Here is a 17,318-nt window from a genome sequence, read left to right on the forward strand (position 1 = left end):
GCACTGAAACAATGTCTGTTGATGACCGCGAGAGATCCGGCCGGCCGCGGTCTACTCGAACAAACCAGGCCGTTAATGCAGTCAAGGCCAGAATTTGTCGACAGCCCATAAGGAAGCAGAAAATCCTTTCCAGAGAAATGCAAATCCCACCGAGGACACTTTCTCGGATCATCAAACAAGACTTAGTCTAAGGACTTGCCGAAGATACACAGGACATACCTTTAATCATGCGCTAAAACAAAAGAGAGCCGAAAGATCAAAACAGCTGTTACTTCGATACGCGAACGAACAACACAAAAATTATTTTTGTCGATGAAAAAATTTTTCAATCGAGGATCACTACAACAAACAAAATGATGGAGTTTATGCACACAACTCTGAAGAAGCTTCCGAGGCAGCGACCAAAGTTCATCGAGGCCATCATCGAACATACGTCGAAGTTTGATGGGGAGTCTCTAACCAAGGGGTAACAAAACTCCATTTTTGCGAAAAATGAGTGAAAACTTCAGCCAAAGTGTATCAAGATACCGTGTTAGAAGCGTTAGTTAAACCTCTCAACAACACCTTATTCAATAACAAAGTGTGGACATTACTACAAGATTCAGCCCCGGGTCATAAGGCGCGCGCTACCCAAATTTAGCTTCAGCAAAATGTTCCAGGCTACATAAAGGCTGATGATTGGCTTTCGGCCAGTCCGGACCCTTTGGATTATAAATTATGGTCTGCGCTATAGGACATGGCCTGCTCTAAGCGTCACCCAAATATTGAGTCGCTCAAGAAATCTTTGGCGGCAGCAGTGACCAAGTTTCCAATGGAAACCGTTCGTAAATCCGTCCACGAATGACCCGACCGTTTAAAAGCGCGCGTTAAAGCACAGGGTGGACACTTTCAATAACTAGTTTAGTGCGTTAACACATCTATTTCACTCTACGTAATCACATATACAACTTCAATTTTTTTTTTCGAAATTATCGGATATTTTCCTTGTAACAGATCTAATGGCTAGACCAGGTAAATCAATAGTAATTTGGAATTCGTTGATTTTTAATAGGGTTTGTCCAAACACGGCAGTCATCGCTTAGCACGAAATAATACGCGAGGAGCCGCAGGGCGCGCGTAGGGTATGTTTACTGTCTTTCTTATCAATGACGACCTTTGCTCTCCGAGCCAGTCGCGCGCTGAACGAAGTCGTTAGTAGCGCTTCGACCGCCGGCAGCGATGGATCCCGAAAGGCAACCGCTGCTGTCCCGGGCACGTCGCAGGTGCGTGCAGTGCTACTGCTGCTACGTACACTGTTACTGTTACTAGTACACTGTTAATTAAACACATTTGTCGGAGCCCCTGCTAGCTAACAAGACATCTTCTCGTGTCGAGGAGTTTCGGTCATCCACAACTCGTTTCGTCGTTCGGTGATAAAAAAATTAATGATGAATTTTCATTTTATGAATGGTGTAGTTACAAGCGCGCGGCGGGGCGCCGGTGGAGTGCGCGCCCACTGGCCGCGCTGATGCTTTGTGCGCTGTGGGCACTGGCGGCGGCGGCGCTGGCGCTGGCGGCGCGCCGGCTGTCCGCGCCTGCCCGCGCGCCTCTCGGGCCTTCGCCCGCCGTGCCGCCCGCACTCGTCTCCGTCGCGCCGCTCATGGGCCTCGTGCGCGACCTCCACTACAAGCGGCGGCTCGCATGACGCGCACGACCGCGGCGCTCCGAGCCCACAGCTGGACAAACAACCGACCGGCGCGCTCACCGGCGGCTCTACAGGGCCGCCGGCGTGCCGCGCATTGTATTGCATTAATCTTTAAAAAAGTTTACTTTGTACGAATGTTCATGAAATAAATATAACACGCTAAACAAAAATAGTTTTATTTGTAAAAAACGACGCGCGCCTGCGCGCAGCGGGGTGCGTCTCGTCCGTTCGTATGTACATTCGGGCCACGTGCGAGTGGAGGCAGCGCGTCACAGCAGCACGCGGCACGCCCCGTCAGGGATGGAGTAGAGCGCCAGGAGCTGTGCGTCGTCGCGCGCGCCTGCCGGGCCCGCCAGCCGCGCCAAGTCGGGCAGCGGGTCCGCGCGCCGGAACAGCTCAGCCAGCGCGGACGGCAGCAGCGGCGCAGCGGCGCGCGGCTCCGCCGGCAGCCGCGCCGCCAGCGCCGCCACGGTCGCCGCGTCGGCCGCCAGCGCCAGCGCCAGTACGCGCCGCGCGCCCGCTGCCTGCGTCACGCGCGCCACCACGCTGGCCGCCACCTGCAACCGTCACGACCACTCAATCTAAATCATATCTTTCGTATGTTCAAGATCGCTCGCTGGGGAAAGGACAAGATTAGGTGGTGGTGGTATATTAAGTAGGTCAGAACTCAACATTCTGTGTTCATAGTTCCATTATTAGGTATTTCCTAGTATTTTACAATTAGTTTTTTATCTCTTCTCTTTTCGTTTTGTAATGCTATAAATTTTGTAAATCCGTTCTGACAATAAACAATCCCATTAACTGCTTTCGGCTTCTTCAGCAGAGCAAATGACAAATATTTATATGTGTATAACTGTGACATCTATTTGTACCTCGCACCGGTACGAACACACCCTGCCTACTACCCGAGCTCCCCGTTCCGACCTGCTGCCGCCTGCCCATTCCCGGGAGATCGTGCAGCTACTTACCACCCCCACAGGGGAGTACCCACCTGCGGTGTAAAATCAGACCGGTCTGCCCGCTACCCTTTTAATAAAAATATATTTCTCTTCTGTTGTCGAGTTTGTTGATTCGTTTTTATCTTTTTCTACCTTTTGCCGCACACAGTAGGAACCGGTTCACAGTTTATCAGAGCGCTTACGTTCGCCAACAGACAACCTACAGTTTGTCGATTTGTCATGTAAATATTTTTTTGGCAATTATACATGTGGAAGGAAATATTGGCAACAAATAGGAGTTTTGCGTAAGGATAGTGAATACCTGATTCTCTATTTGTCGCCTGTAGTTCTTGTTGAGTTTTTCGTTGCCGGTTACGAAGGTGACGAGCACGGCGGGCGCGCTGCGCTCCCCGTCCCCGCACGCCGCGCGGCCGCCGCCTGCCGACCACAACCGTCACACGTTCATAACGGACGAGGCGCGTGAGTGCGTGCGTGCGTGTGTGCGTGCGTGTGTGCGTGCGTGTGTGCGTGCGTGTGTGCGTGCGTGTGTGCGTGCGTGCGTGTGTTCGTGAGTGTGTGCGTGCGTGCGTGCGAACCGTCGGGCGCGCGTGGCTGCTGCCGCTGGCGCAGCAGGTCCAGTGCCTCGGCCGGCGCCAACACCATCTCTCGTACCCTGCGGACCGCGTGCACCGGTACAGACACCCTTTCCGTTTTCGAATTTAAACATTGTTATATAATTACGTTTCCTTTTCGAAAATATTTTATATTCGATAGCTACTTTAAAAAAGGCACCCAAGAGTCATTCGAACGACGGTTGCAACCAGTACAGGCAGCGCGTTGCCACAGACCTGCTCTCCTCCCAGAGGTCGACGCGCACGGTGTCGCCGAGCGGCTGCAGTAGCAGCCCGGCCGGCAGAGCACCACGCGCTGCCTCCGCCCCACCGCCCGCCCACACCGAGCAGCTTAGCCCGCGCGCCCACGCCTCGCGCGCCAACGCCGCGCCGCCCGCGCTTCCCGCGCCCGACACGCTCACCAGCACCGGCAGCGTGCATGCGCCCTGTAGCCGCATTCATCTTGTTTATTGCATTTGTCCCTGAAGACGTGCCCGCGCGAACACCTGCAGCCGGCGACGAGTGGCCTGGCGCGTGAACACTCACCTCCGCCGGCACGTCCGGTGCGAGCGCGGCGGCGCGCTCCAGCGACAGCGAAAAACCAACCGCGCCCGGCGCCGCCCCGCCGCGACCCGCCGCCCGCGCAGCGCGCCCCACGCGCTCCACCAGCTCGTCGTACCTGCAGCGCCGCACACGATCAACGCTCACTCACAGCACTCGCAGCACGCGGTCGGCATGCGCTTGTTTACGCAAACCAAACGAATAATAATAAATGAATTTCAAACATTATACAATGTTGTTACTGGACAATGACTAAATTCAAAAAAAGAAAAAAGCAGCGGGACGCGGACCTGCCGCCCGCAGCGACGATGTGACGCTCGCGCAGGCGCCGCGCCGGTGCGCACGCCACCAGCTGCCAGAACACGCCGCAGTGCTGCTCCGCGCCGTACGCCAGCAGCGGCGCCACAGTGATCGCGAGCTGAAAGGAAACGTATCAGTGCGGAGGGCGCCCCCGGCGGAGCGAGCTGCCCGCCCCCGCAGCGGCCCCGGCGCACCTCACAGCCGAGCGCCCGCGCGCGCCTCTCCACCTCGCGCAGGTCTCTCACGCCGCGCTGCAACTCCTCGCTCCACTTGTCCTGCTGCACCTGCACGCGCATTTTAAACGATAATTAACGACATTTCATTTAACTGCTTCGTACAAGGTGACTCTTTGGCCAATGACCTCCGTGTCCTCTGCTCCTCGTCCTATTTTAAACATTCATCACGTGTAGATGATACGGAAAAAACTACGTGTAGACACAGGTGTTTCCGGCGTCTGTTAAGATGTTCACGATCAGTAATTCGATTTTGTTTCAAACCAATATTTTTATTTAATTTATCACTAAAATCATGTACGTACAGCATTAAATCTTTTTTGTTGTAAAAGGGAGATAGATCTACATGTTTTGTTAGTTAAATGTAAGTACAACTAGTTTGTGAACCTTAAATAAAAAATTAACGTCGTGTTCAGAAAAAGTTAAGGCTTGAGCGCTTTCGTGCCGACGGAGACTGGTCGAAATTGAAAACGCACCTGCGCGACCAGCTCGGGCAGCTCGTGCATGGGCACGTCGGCGTCCACGAGCCGCATGAGCGCGGCGGCTCGGCGCGCGCCCAGCGCCAGCGTGGCCACGTGCGTCTGCAGCTGCAGCCGCGCCAGTCGACCCAGCGCGAAGTCGCGCAGCGCGTCCACCAGCGGCGGTGCGCGCTCCGCCGTCAGCCCCACGCAACAGAGCAGCGCGCGCAGCAGCGCCGCGTGCCCGAGCCGAAGACGCGCCGCCGACAGACCCGCGCGCGCCGCGCACCGCGCCGCACACGCCAGCACCTCCGCGTCCGCCCACAGCCCCTCTGCACACAGCGCCAAACACGCGTTAGCTCGGCCCGCGTTGCTCGTGTTGTCCACGGGGTGGCGGGCGGGGGGCCGGTGCACCGACACCCACCTGAGCGCGGCGCCACGACGTCGAAGGCGCAGTGCAGAGACTCGCGCGGGTGCGCGCCGCGCGCCGCTCGCTCGCGGAACACGCGGCCCACCGCGTAGCGCCGCAGCCGCTGCACTCCGCTCTGCGCCACCAGCCTGCGACGTTCAGTTTCAGGCGTACAATCCGAGCTAAGTGCGTGCGCGGACGCGTGCGTTAGTGCGCATTAAGTAATTGGCATTAAATGTTTATTGTACACGTGAAGAAACTGACAAACATAGTAAATCATATCAAATAGGCAAAATAACAAACCATTTGATGGACTCGTTCACCAAGGAAGAAGAGAGCGGGAAGTTATCTTGAGCAGAAGATTTGGAAATATCAAAACATGAACGTCCGTGCATGTACCAATTACCTGGTTTTAATTCATAGAAAATATAACGAAACAGAGTCAAGTTAACAAAGTTTGCACCAATATACTTTTTCAAAAGGAAAATGTAAATGTAGCACGTGAATTGAATGAAGACTCGAAAATAGACACAAAACTACCTTTTAAGAAGACATAATCCGACAATTATAATAAAAACATTTCCGAGTAAGTATTTATTAATACCCAACGACGGATAAAAAGAAAAGCGTTACTAATATCTAAATACATGTAGAGCTTTGGCCTTTCTGACCGACACGAGCAACTTGACACTTAACAAATATTTATTGACAACGGGCGGGGGTGGTACCGTGCGAACGGCAGGCGCAGGTCGTACGGGAGCAGGCACACGCCGCCCGACGACGTCATGACGCGCACGGCGTCCGCGCGCGACTCCCACGCGTCGCCCGCCAGCGTCAGCAGCGGCGGTGTCAGCTCCTCCGCGCCGTGACTACGGAACACCTGCGCCGAAAGGGAATCGTCACCACCGCGCACCGCGGCGCTGGCGGCGGGGCGGCGGGGCGGCGGGGCGGCGGGGCGGCGGGGCGGCGGGGCGGCGGGGCGGCGGGGCGAGGCTTACGTTGACGAGGGCGTCCGCGAGGCGAGAGACGCGCGCGGCTGCAGGCGGCGCAACTCGCGGCTCCTCGTGGAACAGCAGCTCGTCTGCGGGCGGCGCGCGCTGCTCCAGGCAGGTACGCACGAGGCGGGCGTAGGCGGGTGCGTCCCGGTCGGACAGCGCGTGCGCCAGCAGCGCCGCCAGCGCACCCTGCGGCACGGCGCGCGGCACGTGCTGCGAGGCGGCCAGCTGCGCACACGTGGGCCGCTCCGCCGCGTTCGCTCGCAACATCCATCTGCAGTGGTAATTAACACTTTAAATTGAATAATGCGGCGGGCAGCTTCGACGTCGAGTCCGAGAAGACTCGGTCGCGAGGTGACGTGCTGAGACGGCACCTAAGAGGTCATCATTGAATTTTGAGCAGAGCGTGGGCAGCGAATGCACCTGAGCAAGTAGACCTGCTTGGCATTTTCAGCGGTGTCGAAATAGTCGGGCAGCTGGACATCGGGGCGACGAAGGCGCGTGAGCACGGACACGCGCTCTGCGCCCGTCGCGAACGGCCCGTGGAACATCTCGAACAGCGTCACGCCCAGCGAATACAAGTCCGCCTTCTGGTTGTAGCGCGTTGTGGCGCCACCCGCGCGTAGCTCCGGCGCCACATACAACGCCGTGCCGACCTGCACAGAGCACATGCGCAGTCAGCGAAGGCGTCGCGCACGGCACACGCCACGGTGCGCGCGCGCTGCGGCTGCGGTGGCGCGCCAGACGTACCTCCCCGGTGAGAGCGCTGTCGCCGTCGTCGTGCGCCCGCGGTCTGCCTGGAACAAGCGCACCCGTGAGCAGGCCCGCGGGCCGACAGCTACACTACGTCACGAGGGGCCGATGTATCCGACGTACCTTCGAGTGCCGGCCTGGAGAAAATATTTGTGGCCAAACCGAAATCACCGATCTTGACGTGGTCGTTGGAGTCTAAAAAAATGTTGGCCGGTTTTAAATCTCTGTGGATCATGCCCTGACCGTGCACGTGCGCCAGCCCCTCCAGTATTTCGCGGAACAGCCGCCACACCCTCACGGGGTCTTCGTGTAGACCCTGATCGATCGCTTGCCGCAACGTGTGCTTTTCGCAAAATTCCATTTGGATATAAAGCACGTGTTGCGAGCGTACCACTCCTGCGGACCCCGATGACTCTGCAGACCCCGCGGATTCCGTGGCCTGCGCGGAGGCGAGCGTCGGAGCTGCTGCCTCGCCATCAAGACCGCTGCGTATGCTTTTTTCATCGTCATCTTGAAACACTACACCACTCGAATCCTCTTCAGGACTAAAAAAAGGAATTATTTATTCAAAGCAAGGATTAAGATATCATTAGTCTATTCCATAGAAATAAGAAGGTGTCGTATTGTCGCGGCACAAGAGGAAGCAACGTGGTGTAAGATTCCGCCTCATCAGGATCACGTATAGTCGCATCAGGCATCATCCAGGCATTGTCAAACTGATGATCACAGGGCGCACTTAGAGCCCTGTAGTAATATTTACTTCACAAATGTTAACGTTATTTTATTTCAACCTAATGATGAAAGATCATATGACGTAGAAGCCCCACGAGGCCTCTCGCTCGTCCTGCGGTGAACGCAGTGACGGTGGAGTGGACATGGCAGAGCCGATAAAGGGCACAGGCTGACCTCAGGGTCCAGGGGTCGGGGTCGGCGTCATCGTCATCGTCGTCGGCGTCGTCGTCGTCGTCGTCGTCGTCGTCGTCGCTGCCGCAGCCCGCAAAATGCGCGCGCGCGGCGCTGGACATGGACCACTCGATGCTGACGGGCGTGTCTCCCGCGCCCCGCGCCGCTCGGCCCGCGCCCGCGCTCGCCTCAATCCACGCGTTGTAGTAACGCACCACGTTTTCGTGGTTCAGCCGCGACAGTAGTTTTACCTCGCGCGTAATCTTACGGTTGAGCGCCACGTCCTTCGGATTTAGCCGAATACGTTTGATGGCGTACAGGCCACAGTCCAGCTTGTTCCGCACCTGCGAGAACGCGAGTGCGAACCGTTACATAACTTCACCCGCTGACCGTAGTGGACTACCAAAAAAAGCTCAATATAGACCGCCCACCTTCACCACGTCGCCGAAGGCGCCCTTCCCAATCCAAGAAAGGACTTCGAACTCGGCGGACAGACGCGAGGTACTGTTGTTTAGCAAATCGAGATCCCCCGTGCGCCGGCTGTGCTCCTCCTCCTGCAGAAAAGGAACGTCTGTACCGTGCGGCCGCCGGCAGCGCGGGCAGACGCACGGTCCGGGCAGGGAGGGCGGGGGCAGGTACGGGCGGAGGGGAGACGTTGGCGAACCTCGCGCGCGGGCAGCGGAGCCGAGAGCGCGCACTGCACGCCCGGCTGGAGGAACGGGTGCGCTGCAAGCCGCGCCGCCGGCCACACCGACTGCTCGTCCTGCGACACGCACCTGTGATGCACGACACGTCTCACTGCACGCTCTGCGCAGCTCTCCACACCTTACTAATAATAACTGATAATTTGGCTTAAAAATATGTTTAAGAATTACGGAATATTGCCTAAATTGACAACATCGCTACTCGCAGTGGCGGAATTTTACTTTGAATTGACTTTTGATACACATGTCTTCTACATATCAGGAATAGCGTGGTAAGATCTCCGAACTAGTTGCCGGTTTGCCGCGGCAAGTGCTACCCGAGCAGAGACAGCTCGAGGAATGGTGTTTTGAGATCAGGAAGTAATTAGGGGGGTGTGCGAGGGCGCGCGAGTACGGAATGAACTTGTATATGAAACACGAAGTTACGAAGAAACGCAATATGCGCACGCGCCAACAGCGATCGCAACTGCAGGACAAGACGCGAGCACCTGGCCAGAAGGTCGCGCGCTTCAGGCGGCAGGTGCGCGGGGGGCACGAGGGGCTGGTCGGCCGCCGCCACCAGCGACAGCAACACGTCACCCGCGCGCGCCACGTCCTGCGCGCGGCTGTGCCTACGCAACGGAAATTAAGTCCATTGAAGCCTGTAAGCTTTCTTAATATTAAAATATATTAAACTATATAAATAAATGTAATAAACAAACATGGCGCACTCGCTCGGCGCGGTCTTCTTAACGTACTCACAGTCGTTTCCTTAAATAGGCGATTTTTCGCTTTTGGTGTTCCACCAAGAATGGTGGGTACTGACACTTTTCTCGCTCCATGTGCAGAGAAAATTGAACGGACCAGTCCCGGGAATAAAACGTCATAACTAACTACTGTTACTTCCCACATGCGCCTCCCACCCTCTCACCTGTCGCACGAGTCGTCGGCCCGTAGCAGCTCGAACACTCGCGCGTCCACGCTGGCGCCGAGCAGCCGCACCGCGCCGCTCTGTTCCAGGAACACGTTCTCCAGCCGCACGTCGCGGTGCAGCAGTCCAGCCTCGTGCAGGGTCGCCAGCGCGGAGAACATGGCTCGCGCCACGTGCCGCATGAGCGGCAGTGTGTCCGCGTCACCAAGCCAGCGGCGCGCGGCTGCCAGCTGGCGGCGCAGCGAGGTGCCGGGCAGCAGAGCGCGCGCCACGTACAGATGCTGGCGTGCGGCGGGCGCGGCGACGCAAGCGACGGTCCGCGTGTCCGTGTGCAACTGCAGCGCGTGGTAGGGCGCGAGCGCTGCGCAGCGCAGCGCGGCCAGCGCAGCCACGTCCCGCTGCAGTGCCGCCAGCTGCTGCTCGCGGCGGCGCACGTGCGTGGCGCCCGGTAGCGCCCAGCGCCGCACCAGCGCCGCTGCGCCGCGCTCGTCCAGCGCGACGTGCGCGCTGCCCAGCCGCGAGTGCCCTGCCGACGCCGTGCAGCCGATCGTTAAGTTCACCCGTGCGCGCTTCCACCGTGCACCTCGCCGAGACTTACCGAGGCAGTTGCCGACATAAATCTTCGTGTTTGCACTGAGGAACCGGAGCGAGCGCACGCCGCGTCCTGTGCAGGTGCAGGGGCCGCTGCCCACGCCTCCGCCCACCTCTACAGCGCCGCCCCACGTGGCGCACCGCGATTCCTCATAGCTGCGCTCGTACACACACATACACGTTGTGATTACACAGAGGCGGGCAGCGAGTACGCAGTGCAGCGCGGAACTCACCAGAGCAGGCGCAACGCGTCGTCGTCGTCGGGTCGCGGAGCCTCCCGCAGCGTCTCCTGCCTCTTCAGCAACTCGGCCCGCACGCGTCGCGCCTGCCAAAAGGTAAATTTAATTTTTGCACCTTCCGAGAGGTCTTTTTTGCCCCAAAGCTTGATAGGTTAAAGTTTATGAAGAAGCAAAAATTCACTGTAACTGGGAGCATCGAAGAAGCTAAAAGAAGTGTGCTCGTGGGTTGCGGTGCAGCGTGCGGAGTGACGTCTGCGATTGTTCTCGCATCTGATTCAGGGTTGAGGAGGACGAGGTTTGTAAGAGCGATGCCGAAATACGGTTAGCAGTGGACTAAGAGACCAGACTAGGAGAGCAAGTACAAAAGTAGTCTACTTTTTCTTCTCATTCATGCACTCTTGTCTTATTTTTTAAAAGTTGCACTGTAGATTTCCAGAGGCAGTCGTCTGTTCTTTCACTATCACAATTTTACGACCAGGTCTGTTCCTGTTTGAGCAGTGATGAGACGAAAGAATCCTTATCAAGATCCTCAACGCGTCCGGAATTTTCCTGGTCTTGATGTCGCTTTCCGCTAGCGTGTGTGCGTTGGTTAAAGAGCTTCTCCATATCTTCCTGATCAGTTCAAAGTTGATCTGGTTAAAGTGTTCTCCGTTAAGGGAGATCCAGGTATTAATTATTCTAGGGTAGAGATTGAAGACTGTATTCATTATGTGAAGTTGCTGTCTGCTGCAGACTATAACAAGCGCTCTCCTCTACTGTTCCCGCCAACTGAGACCATAGTGACCTACTTGATTTGCAAACAACATTTAAAACTGTTGTATCCATCTTCGCCTTCAAATCCCCAACAATCACCATAATCTCTTTATTTTTATATTACTGATACAATCCTCAAGCTGGTTGTAAAAGTTCTCGAATGTTTCTTCTAAAGCGGCACTTGTCGGCGCGTACACCTGGATAATGTTCAAGGCGCACGGCGAAGAATCCATCTTTATGGTGATGATCCTCTCTTTAACCAGGTTGTGCTCAGCGAGATGAAATTGCGATAGCCACCCCAGCGAAATTGGACGATTCCTTCTCCGAGAAGAACTAGGTACGTTTCTCCAAAATTCTGTGTCCATTTCCTCCAATACGTCTCGCTTAGCACTGTGATAACACTATGACCATCATGTACCAGTACATGGAGTTTTCCATCATCATTGTGAGCTCTGACGTTTCATGTGTCGAAGCGGAAGTTCCGTCACAGTTGGAGTTTAGATCTTCCAGTAGCTTTGTTTCCATGGACGGCATCTTGGTTTCCTCATGGCCCATAACCAATCTCACACCTTGGCTCCGGGAAAACTCAACGCCTTCTATCGCCTTCTCTTGCACCTTTGAATGACTCACGTGTGATGATGCATTCGTTTCCCGTTCATTTCTGCAACAGATATTATAGGGGGTATTTGGGCCCCAAGGGCACTGTCGTTTCTTCCGGAAGGGTTACTCCGCCGGGAGTGTAGTTATATCGCCATTGCTTGGTCGCCATAGCCTGGAAAGCAGGGGGCACCCGGGCGCTTGAATGGTCGCCGTCACCAAGCGGCGCGTGCAAGTGAGGATGACAATTGTGCCAGCAGAGATTTGCTGTTTTTATTTGTTGTATTTAATACTTTTTAGTCCTGCTCTATTAGTCTGGCCTCAGTGTGATGACTCCAGAAAGCCAATTTCGCGTTGAGTGAAGAAGTTCAGAAATGGAGGGAGGATTTAATTCTTTCTAACTAAGCCTCTCAACTTCCTCGAAACGGCACTGTATGTTAGCTGCCGAACCAAACCATACATTTATAATGAAGAAAGTTTTTGATGGTCTGAGCCGGGACAAGTCCAACAAAACCCGTCCTCGCCGTTCGAAACTAAGCAAAAATTACGGGCACGCGTCGCCTCTTCGGTGGACGGCGACTTAATGCTTGCTTCGGCGCGCGGCGCGCCTGCGGGCAGCAGCACTGAACAACACTGAACCAACTTACTTCTTCATTTTCCTTCACCAGCTGGTCACGTTGACGCATTTCTTCAATTTCAGTCTTGTCCTTAACCATCTGATCGAAGAAAGATAGGCTGGGTTTGTTGTGTTTGTGGAGGAATTGCTGTAATTGTACAATATTTAAATGAAAACCTCATTATCAATGAACTTAAACGCGTATTGGCGTACCGTCAAGTACCAACCGCACGCAACATGTTCAACAATTTAAAAAATGTAATAGAGATGAAAACGTACAGACTGCAGTGCGCACGCTGCTCTCGTCTATTATTTAGTAATCAAACTATATCGGTTTCCAATGTAGATTGGCTTTGTTGAGCAATGTAAACATTCACTCAGTCGGTTACCTGGGTATGGGTAGCGAGCTGATATATCATGACCTCCCCGCGGAGTTGGGAGCTGAGCTGCTCGAGCTCCTTCAATAGCGTGTTTAGGTTTTCCAGAGACAGCCCACTAACGCTTTGTACTGAAATTTTCGGAGGCCTAAAACAATAAGTAATTTGTGAACAATATGTAATTAATGAGGTGTGTGGGCGTCAGCCCAGCAGGTATGTGCAAGCAATTAGAGCGCGGGGGCCGGCGTGCGGCCGTCGCTCGCACCTATCGGGGTACTCGTGGCAGCACTTGAAGCGCAGCGTGAGCGCGCAGTGCGCGCCGGCCGCATCGTGAAGCGGTAGCAGCGCCAGCGCAACGTGCAGCGGCCGCCAGCCGAGCCGCGCCACCGCCTCCTCCTCCTCCTCCTCGCCCCATGCGTCAGCATCCCCTTTCACTTCCTCCAGTGCCTTCTCAAATATAGACTGAAATATACAGAACGGACTTTCTTTTAACATCACATATTAACCAAAAGTACAGTTAATTACCATTGTTTTAATGCACACGGCAAAAACATCGCTTAGTAGTGGTAGCCTCGTGGCCAAATAACGGCCACAGTTTTGATCCTGACAAGTTCCTGCTCAGTGTTCTCACTGTCATCATTTTAGCTGTAGCATGTCCACTGCTAAACATAGGGCTTTCCCTTAGGTTTCCTATTGGACTGTTTGAAAGTGAAAGCAGTATTAAATCGCCACAGCATACAAGCATCAAATTCATTTATTCATTATGCTCCTTGCATTGTGTGGAAAGTCAAATTACCCAACTCACCCCCATTTCAAATATGAGCAATGTTGCTGGGATACGGACACCAGTCCACAACCAGGTGAGTGAGTGCATCACAAGCCAACATCAATTACTGTTAATTATGAGTTCTATTTATACAACGAGTACCTTTGCGCAAGGTTGGCTAACTTTGTGCTTGATGAGTTCATTAGTTTGTGTATGTAGTAAACTCGTCCTGCTGTGTGTTCGATTCCTAAATCCTTTGTTTGTATCACAGAGATTTGATTGCAAAGTATCAATTAATATCTTAATTGCCCGATGCATCATCACTGTGACTTGTATGAAAATGTGATAACTGCATTAACTGATCAAGGATACTGTGGTTATCAAAGGAAAATCTGTTTTATACGTATTAAAAGTGTTACTTGGAGGTTTGGATTGAAACATTATTTGCCTGTACTGTGTGAAAAGTTTTTTATGTACATTAGTGTACTTGAGCATAAATCACATGTGATTATCATGTTAGTGATTTTATAGATAAACTGGACAGATAAATTGCAATTTCTCACAAAAGTTGCAACAACTCAGTGGTGGCCCTACTTTATAATTATTTATTTTGTAAAGCGCAACAAGCTGATGCGTTAAAATGGTGTAATTAAGATATAAGTATGAGAATTAAACATTCCGATGCAACAGTAAATTAATAATTATTACTTAGTGAATTTTGAAAAACATTGAGACCATGCAACTTCCTGGTGCAATTATGGTACATTCAGCAAGTTCTAACTATGGGAGGATTTAGACTTATTTGTATGAACGGACACGGTTTGAAATTAATTTTTGAATACAACATTTTAGTAACACGCATGGAACTGTTAGACAGTTTAAACGAAAGATATCATTATGGTTAATAAAGCCATTTACTAATTTCAGTTAATGGGTTCATAAAGTAAAAAGTTAAATACCCTTGACAGGTACTTCATTGACCTATGCCTGCTGGGTGAAATGCAAAATATATATTAAATCCTCATTGGATAATCTCTATATGCTATAAGTGTATGCTATAAAAAGATTCCACATTGAGATAGTTGTAAATCCTTTGTCCTTGAGTAACTTGAGATGTGCAGGATCTACAAGTGTCCCTGGCTATAAACAGAATTCTTGGTGGTATTTCATCTGATTGTGTACAACTAATCTATTCCAATCTGTCCAATCAAGAGTCTTCTGCAGCATCACTATTGATGTCAAATGTTCTATCTATTATGCATTTGTCATCTTACACCACATACTTCGTTGTATAGTCATTACTGCTTGTTTTGCCTGCATTGTCCAAATTACTGTGTATATTTGTAATTTCCTTGTCTAATGATTCTAAATCAAATTCATTCACTCATCATTCACTTACGCTTATTTCATTACTATTTTCTATGATGATGGAGATCAAAAAGTTTAACCTTTTTAAACTCTGCCACGGCTATTTAGAATGCACTGAGAATTAAAACACAATCCAGTTCAGGGTTTGCTGTTTACATACTAATTTCAAATAAGAGTCTTATTTCCATTTGAAAGGATATAATTTTACACTTCATAAGATTATCAAACAAATGTGACAAGATGATCAAACATAGTGTAGGAATGGCGGTGGAAAAACAAAATAAACAATTATTGCCGTGCATCAAGATACTCAGTGAAGGAAGTTGTGAGTGACCGATGCCTCTCAATTTGCAGCATCGCACCAATGAAACTCACCGCTCAAGTAAAAAGGATTAATAAATTTATTTTTGCAGAAATGTTTCTGAAGTAATCAGCACAATTAGATGATTTGTTTTTAAGAAAACAGCAGTGTCTCGTTAGTTGTCTCATTAATATCGAAATACCACTAAGGGTTCTAAACCAGTTATGATACCGCCTGTTTTCTTCAAACAACTTTTAACGGAACAGTTAGCTACTTCCTTGAAAAATCATTGTTTCTTGGTGTATAGTTTTAATATCACTGAGACAAAACAACCAGCCCGCCGAGACTTAGTTTTTGTTGCATAAGAACGAATCGAGTGATTCATTTATTTTTCTATACGAATTTTCCTTCAATAATTTTAATGAAAACAAGAAGTTTATTTGAAATGAAATGACATTTCGTCAAATTTTAAATCAAAGTTTAATCAGAGTCTCGTAATAAATCTTCAGTAATAATTTTGTATGTCTGTATACATCACCAGGGTATACTTAATAACCTGCAAGGCAACCAGTTCGTTTCGCTGACGCTCCTCTGGAGTTTCGTCGCACATCGTGCCAGTGCGGCACCCGCGTCGGTCATAAATTAAGATAGTGTTTTAAATTAATGCAATGAAGCATCACTTCCACTGCAAAACTCATGGAAAGAGCTGTTGTTTTTGTATACACTGCTATAGTCTTCAACTTGATTGACTACGCCTGACGTATCGCTATGACAGCTTTGACGCGTCACGCAGAGTTGCCATCAGCTAATGAAAATCTTGAACTTGAATAAAATAAATAAATAACGTAAAATACGTTGCTAAGATAAAGCACTGCCCGATCAATTCCTTTAATTGTTTTCTTATATTTGTTTTTTTGTATTAACCACGTTATAAACTATTTCACCATCGAACGTTCACTTTTAGACATAGGCCTCCCCCATAGATTTCCATCTAGTTCACGAACCCTTCCGCTCCGTGAACTCAGTACCGATGAAGCTATCGAAGCCTTAGGGCTAACAGCATTAACATCTTGAGAAACAATACAGATTTCCAATGATATCGGTTGAAAGCGGCTTGCCTTCATTCATAACAACCATAGATTAAATAAAATTCCTTGTTTGTCGAGTTTGATAATTCGGGGACATCTTTTGACAGAAACTATATAGAACACTTTTGTTATTTTACAATATATGTTTTAAACTTATTAGCCACCGTTTTTGGGATTCTATTTCTTATGGAGAGCAGGTCCCCTTGGGCCAATTTTGGAATTCTGTAAGTATAAACTAAAATTCTGGCGAGCATCGATTCCCTCGGCGCCTAAGGTAGAACTAAATGTCAGTCATCGATCATCGATTGACTAAGTCATTTTTCTCGACGGTTTTCTCGACGGATGTTTACAACATCTTCTAGGCAACATATTCGCCAAAAAGAATTCTAAGAAATACATGTCATCTCTTGGTTAGCTCACGCGTTAATCTGCAAATAACTGCCTGCTGTATTAATTACTAGCTGTCAATCAAAACCAAAAAGGCATACCAGGAGATACCTACTAACACATATTAAGTACTGTAAGGTACTACCACAGAAAAAATAATTACACTATTACTTAAGAATGGTAGCGTGAAAATAAAAAACTTATTTTTGTATGTAGCCGTTGTTAACTAATCAGACATCAAATCAATGAAGTCACTCCGTATTACGTTTATTTATTTTTTGTACTAAGACTACGATAGGACTTTTTACAACATGAAATCTATCATGGCACCAAATTTATAATATACATAATCAACGACTAGATTTTACTACGAGTATTTAAATGTATAAATGTTATGTCCTAAAAATATTTATTTACAAAATAAAGATTGCACTGGCACACACGCTTCTTCTAACATAAAGGGTCATCGCGCGACCAATGTCTATGAATTTCTCGTGTGTTTCCGTTTTAAAACAATACTCTTCTCTATGTGTATTCCGTTCACTGGTTAATTAGCATAGTTTTTCAGACAAAAAACGAAGATTATACCATTAAGTTAGCTATAACATTTATTTTTGACAAAACATTGTTTTGTAAAAAAAATACTCAATGTAAAAATACAATTTATGAAAACTAAAACTAAATTTAATTTAAACTGTGAGGCAAAGTATAATATCACCGCGTGTTAAAGAATTTGTTCGTCACAGGTTATTACCACAAGTTCGTTTCATTTTAAA

General features: G+C 50.3%; 1 protein-coding gene across 1 annotated transcript; it reads right to left on the bottom strand.

Annotated features, from left to right (window-relative positions):
- Nucleotides 1-1,953: 1,953 nt before the first annotated feature.
- Gcn2 (eukaryotic translation initiation factor 2 alpha kinase Gcn2) lies at nt 1,954-15,807 on the bottom strand. Its single transcript, XM_068763232.1, has 25 exons — nt 15,624-15,807; nt 12,898-13,094; nt 12,645-12,780; nt 12,287-12,403; nt 10,284-10,375; nt 10,058-10,206; nt 9,460-9,985; nt 9,038-9,160; nt 8,510-8,621; nt 8,277-8,399; nt 7,849-8,189; nt 7,066-7,487; nt 6,940-6,986; nt 6,613-6,845; nt 6,193-6,463; nt 5,923-6,074; nt 5,210-5,343; nt 4,804-5,117; nt 4,289-4,378; nt 4,085-4,212; nt 3,780-3,912; nt 3,471-3,679; nt 3,219-3,295; nt 2,945-3,060; nt 1,954-2,241 (listed from the first exon to the last, which is right to left on the bottom strand). Exons 1-25 carry the CDS (start codon nt 15,675-15,677, stop codon nt 1,954-1,956), a joined length of 4,584 nt encoding a protein of 1,527 aa, XP_068619333.1. The 5' UTR covers nt 15,678-15,807.
- Between the last annotated feature and the right edge of the window lie 1,511 nt (nt 15,808-17,318).

Source organism: Battus philenor, unplaced genomic scaffold, assembly GCF_028537555.1.
Source record: "Battus philenor isolate CCGP_79_NKW_IND1 unplaced genomic scaffold, ilBatPhil1.0.hap1 SCAF_17, whole genome shotgun sequence".
Taxonomy (NCBI): domain Eukaryota; kingdom Metazoa; phylum Arthropoda; class Insecta; order Lepidoptera; family Papilionidae; genus Battus; species Battus philenor.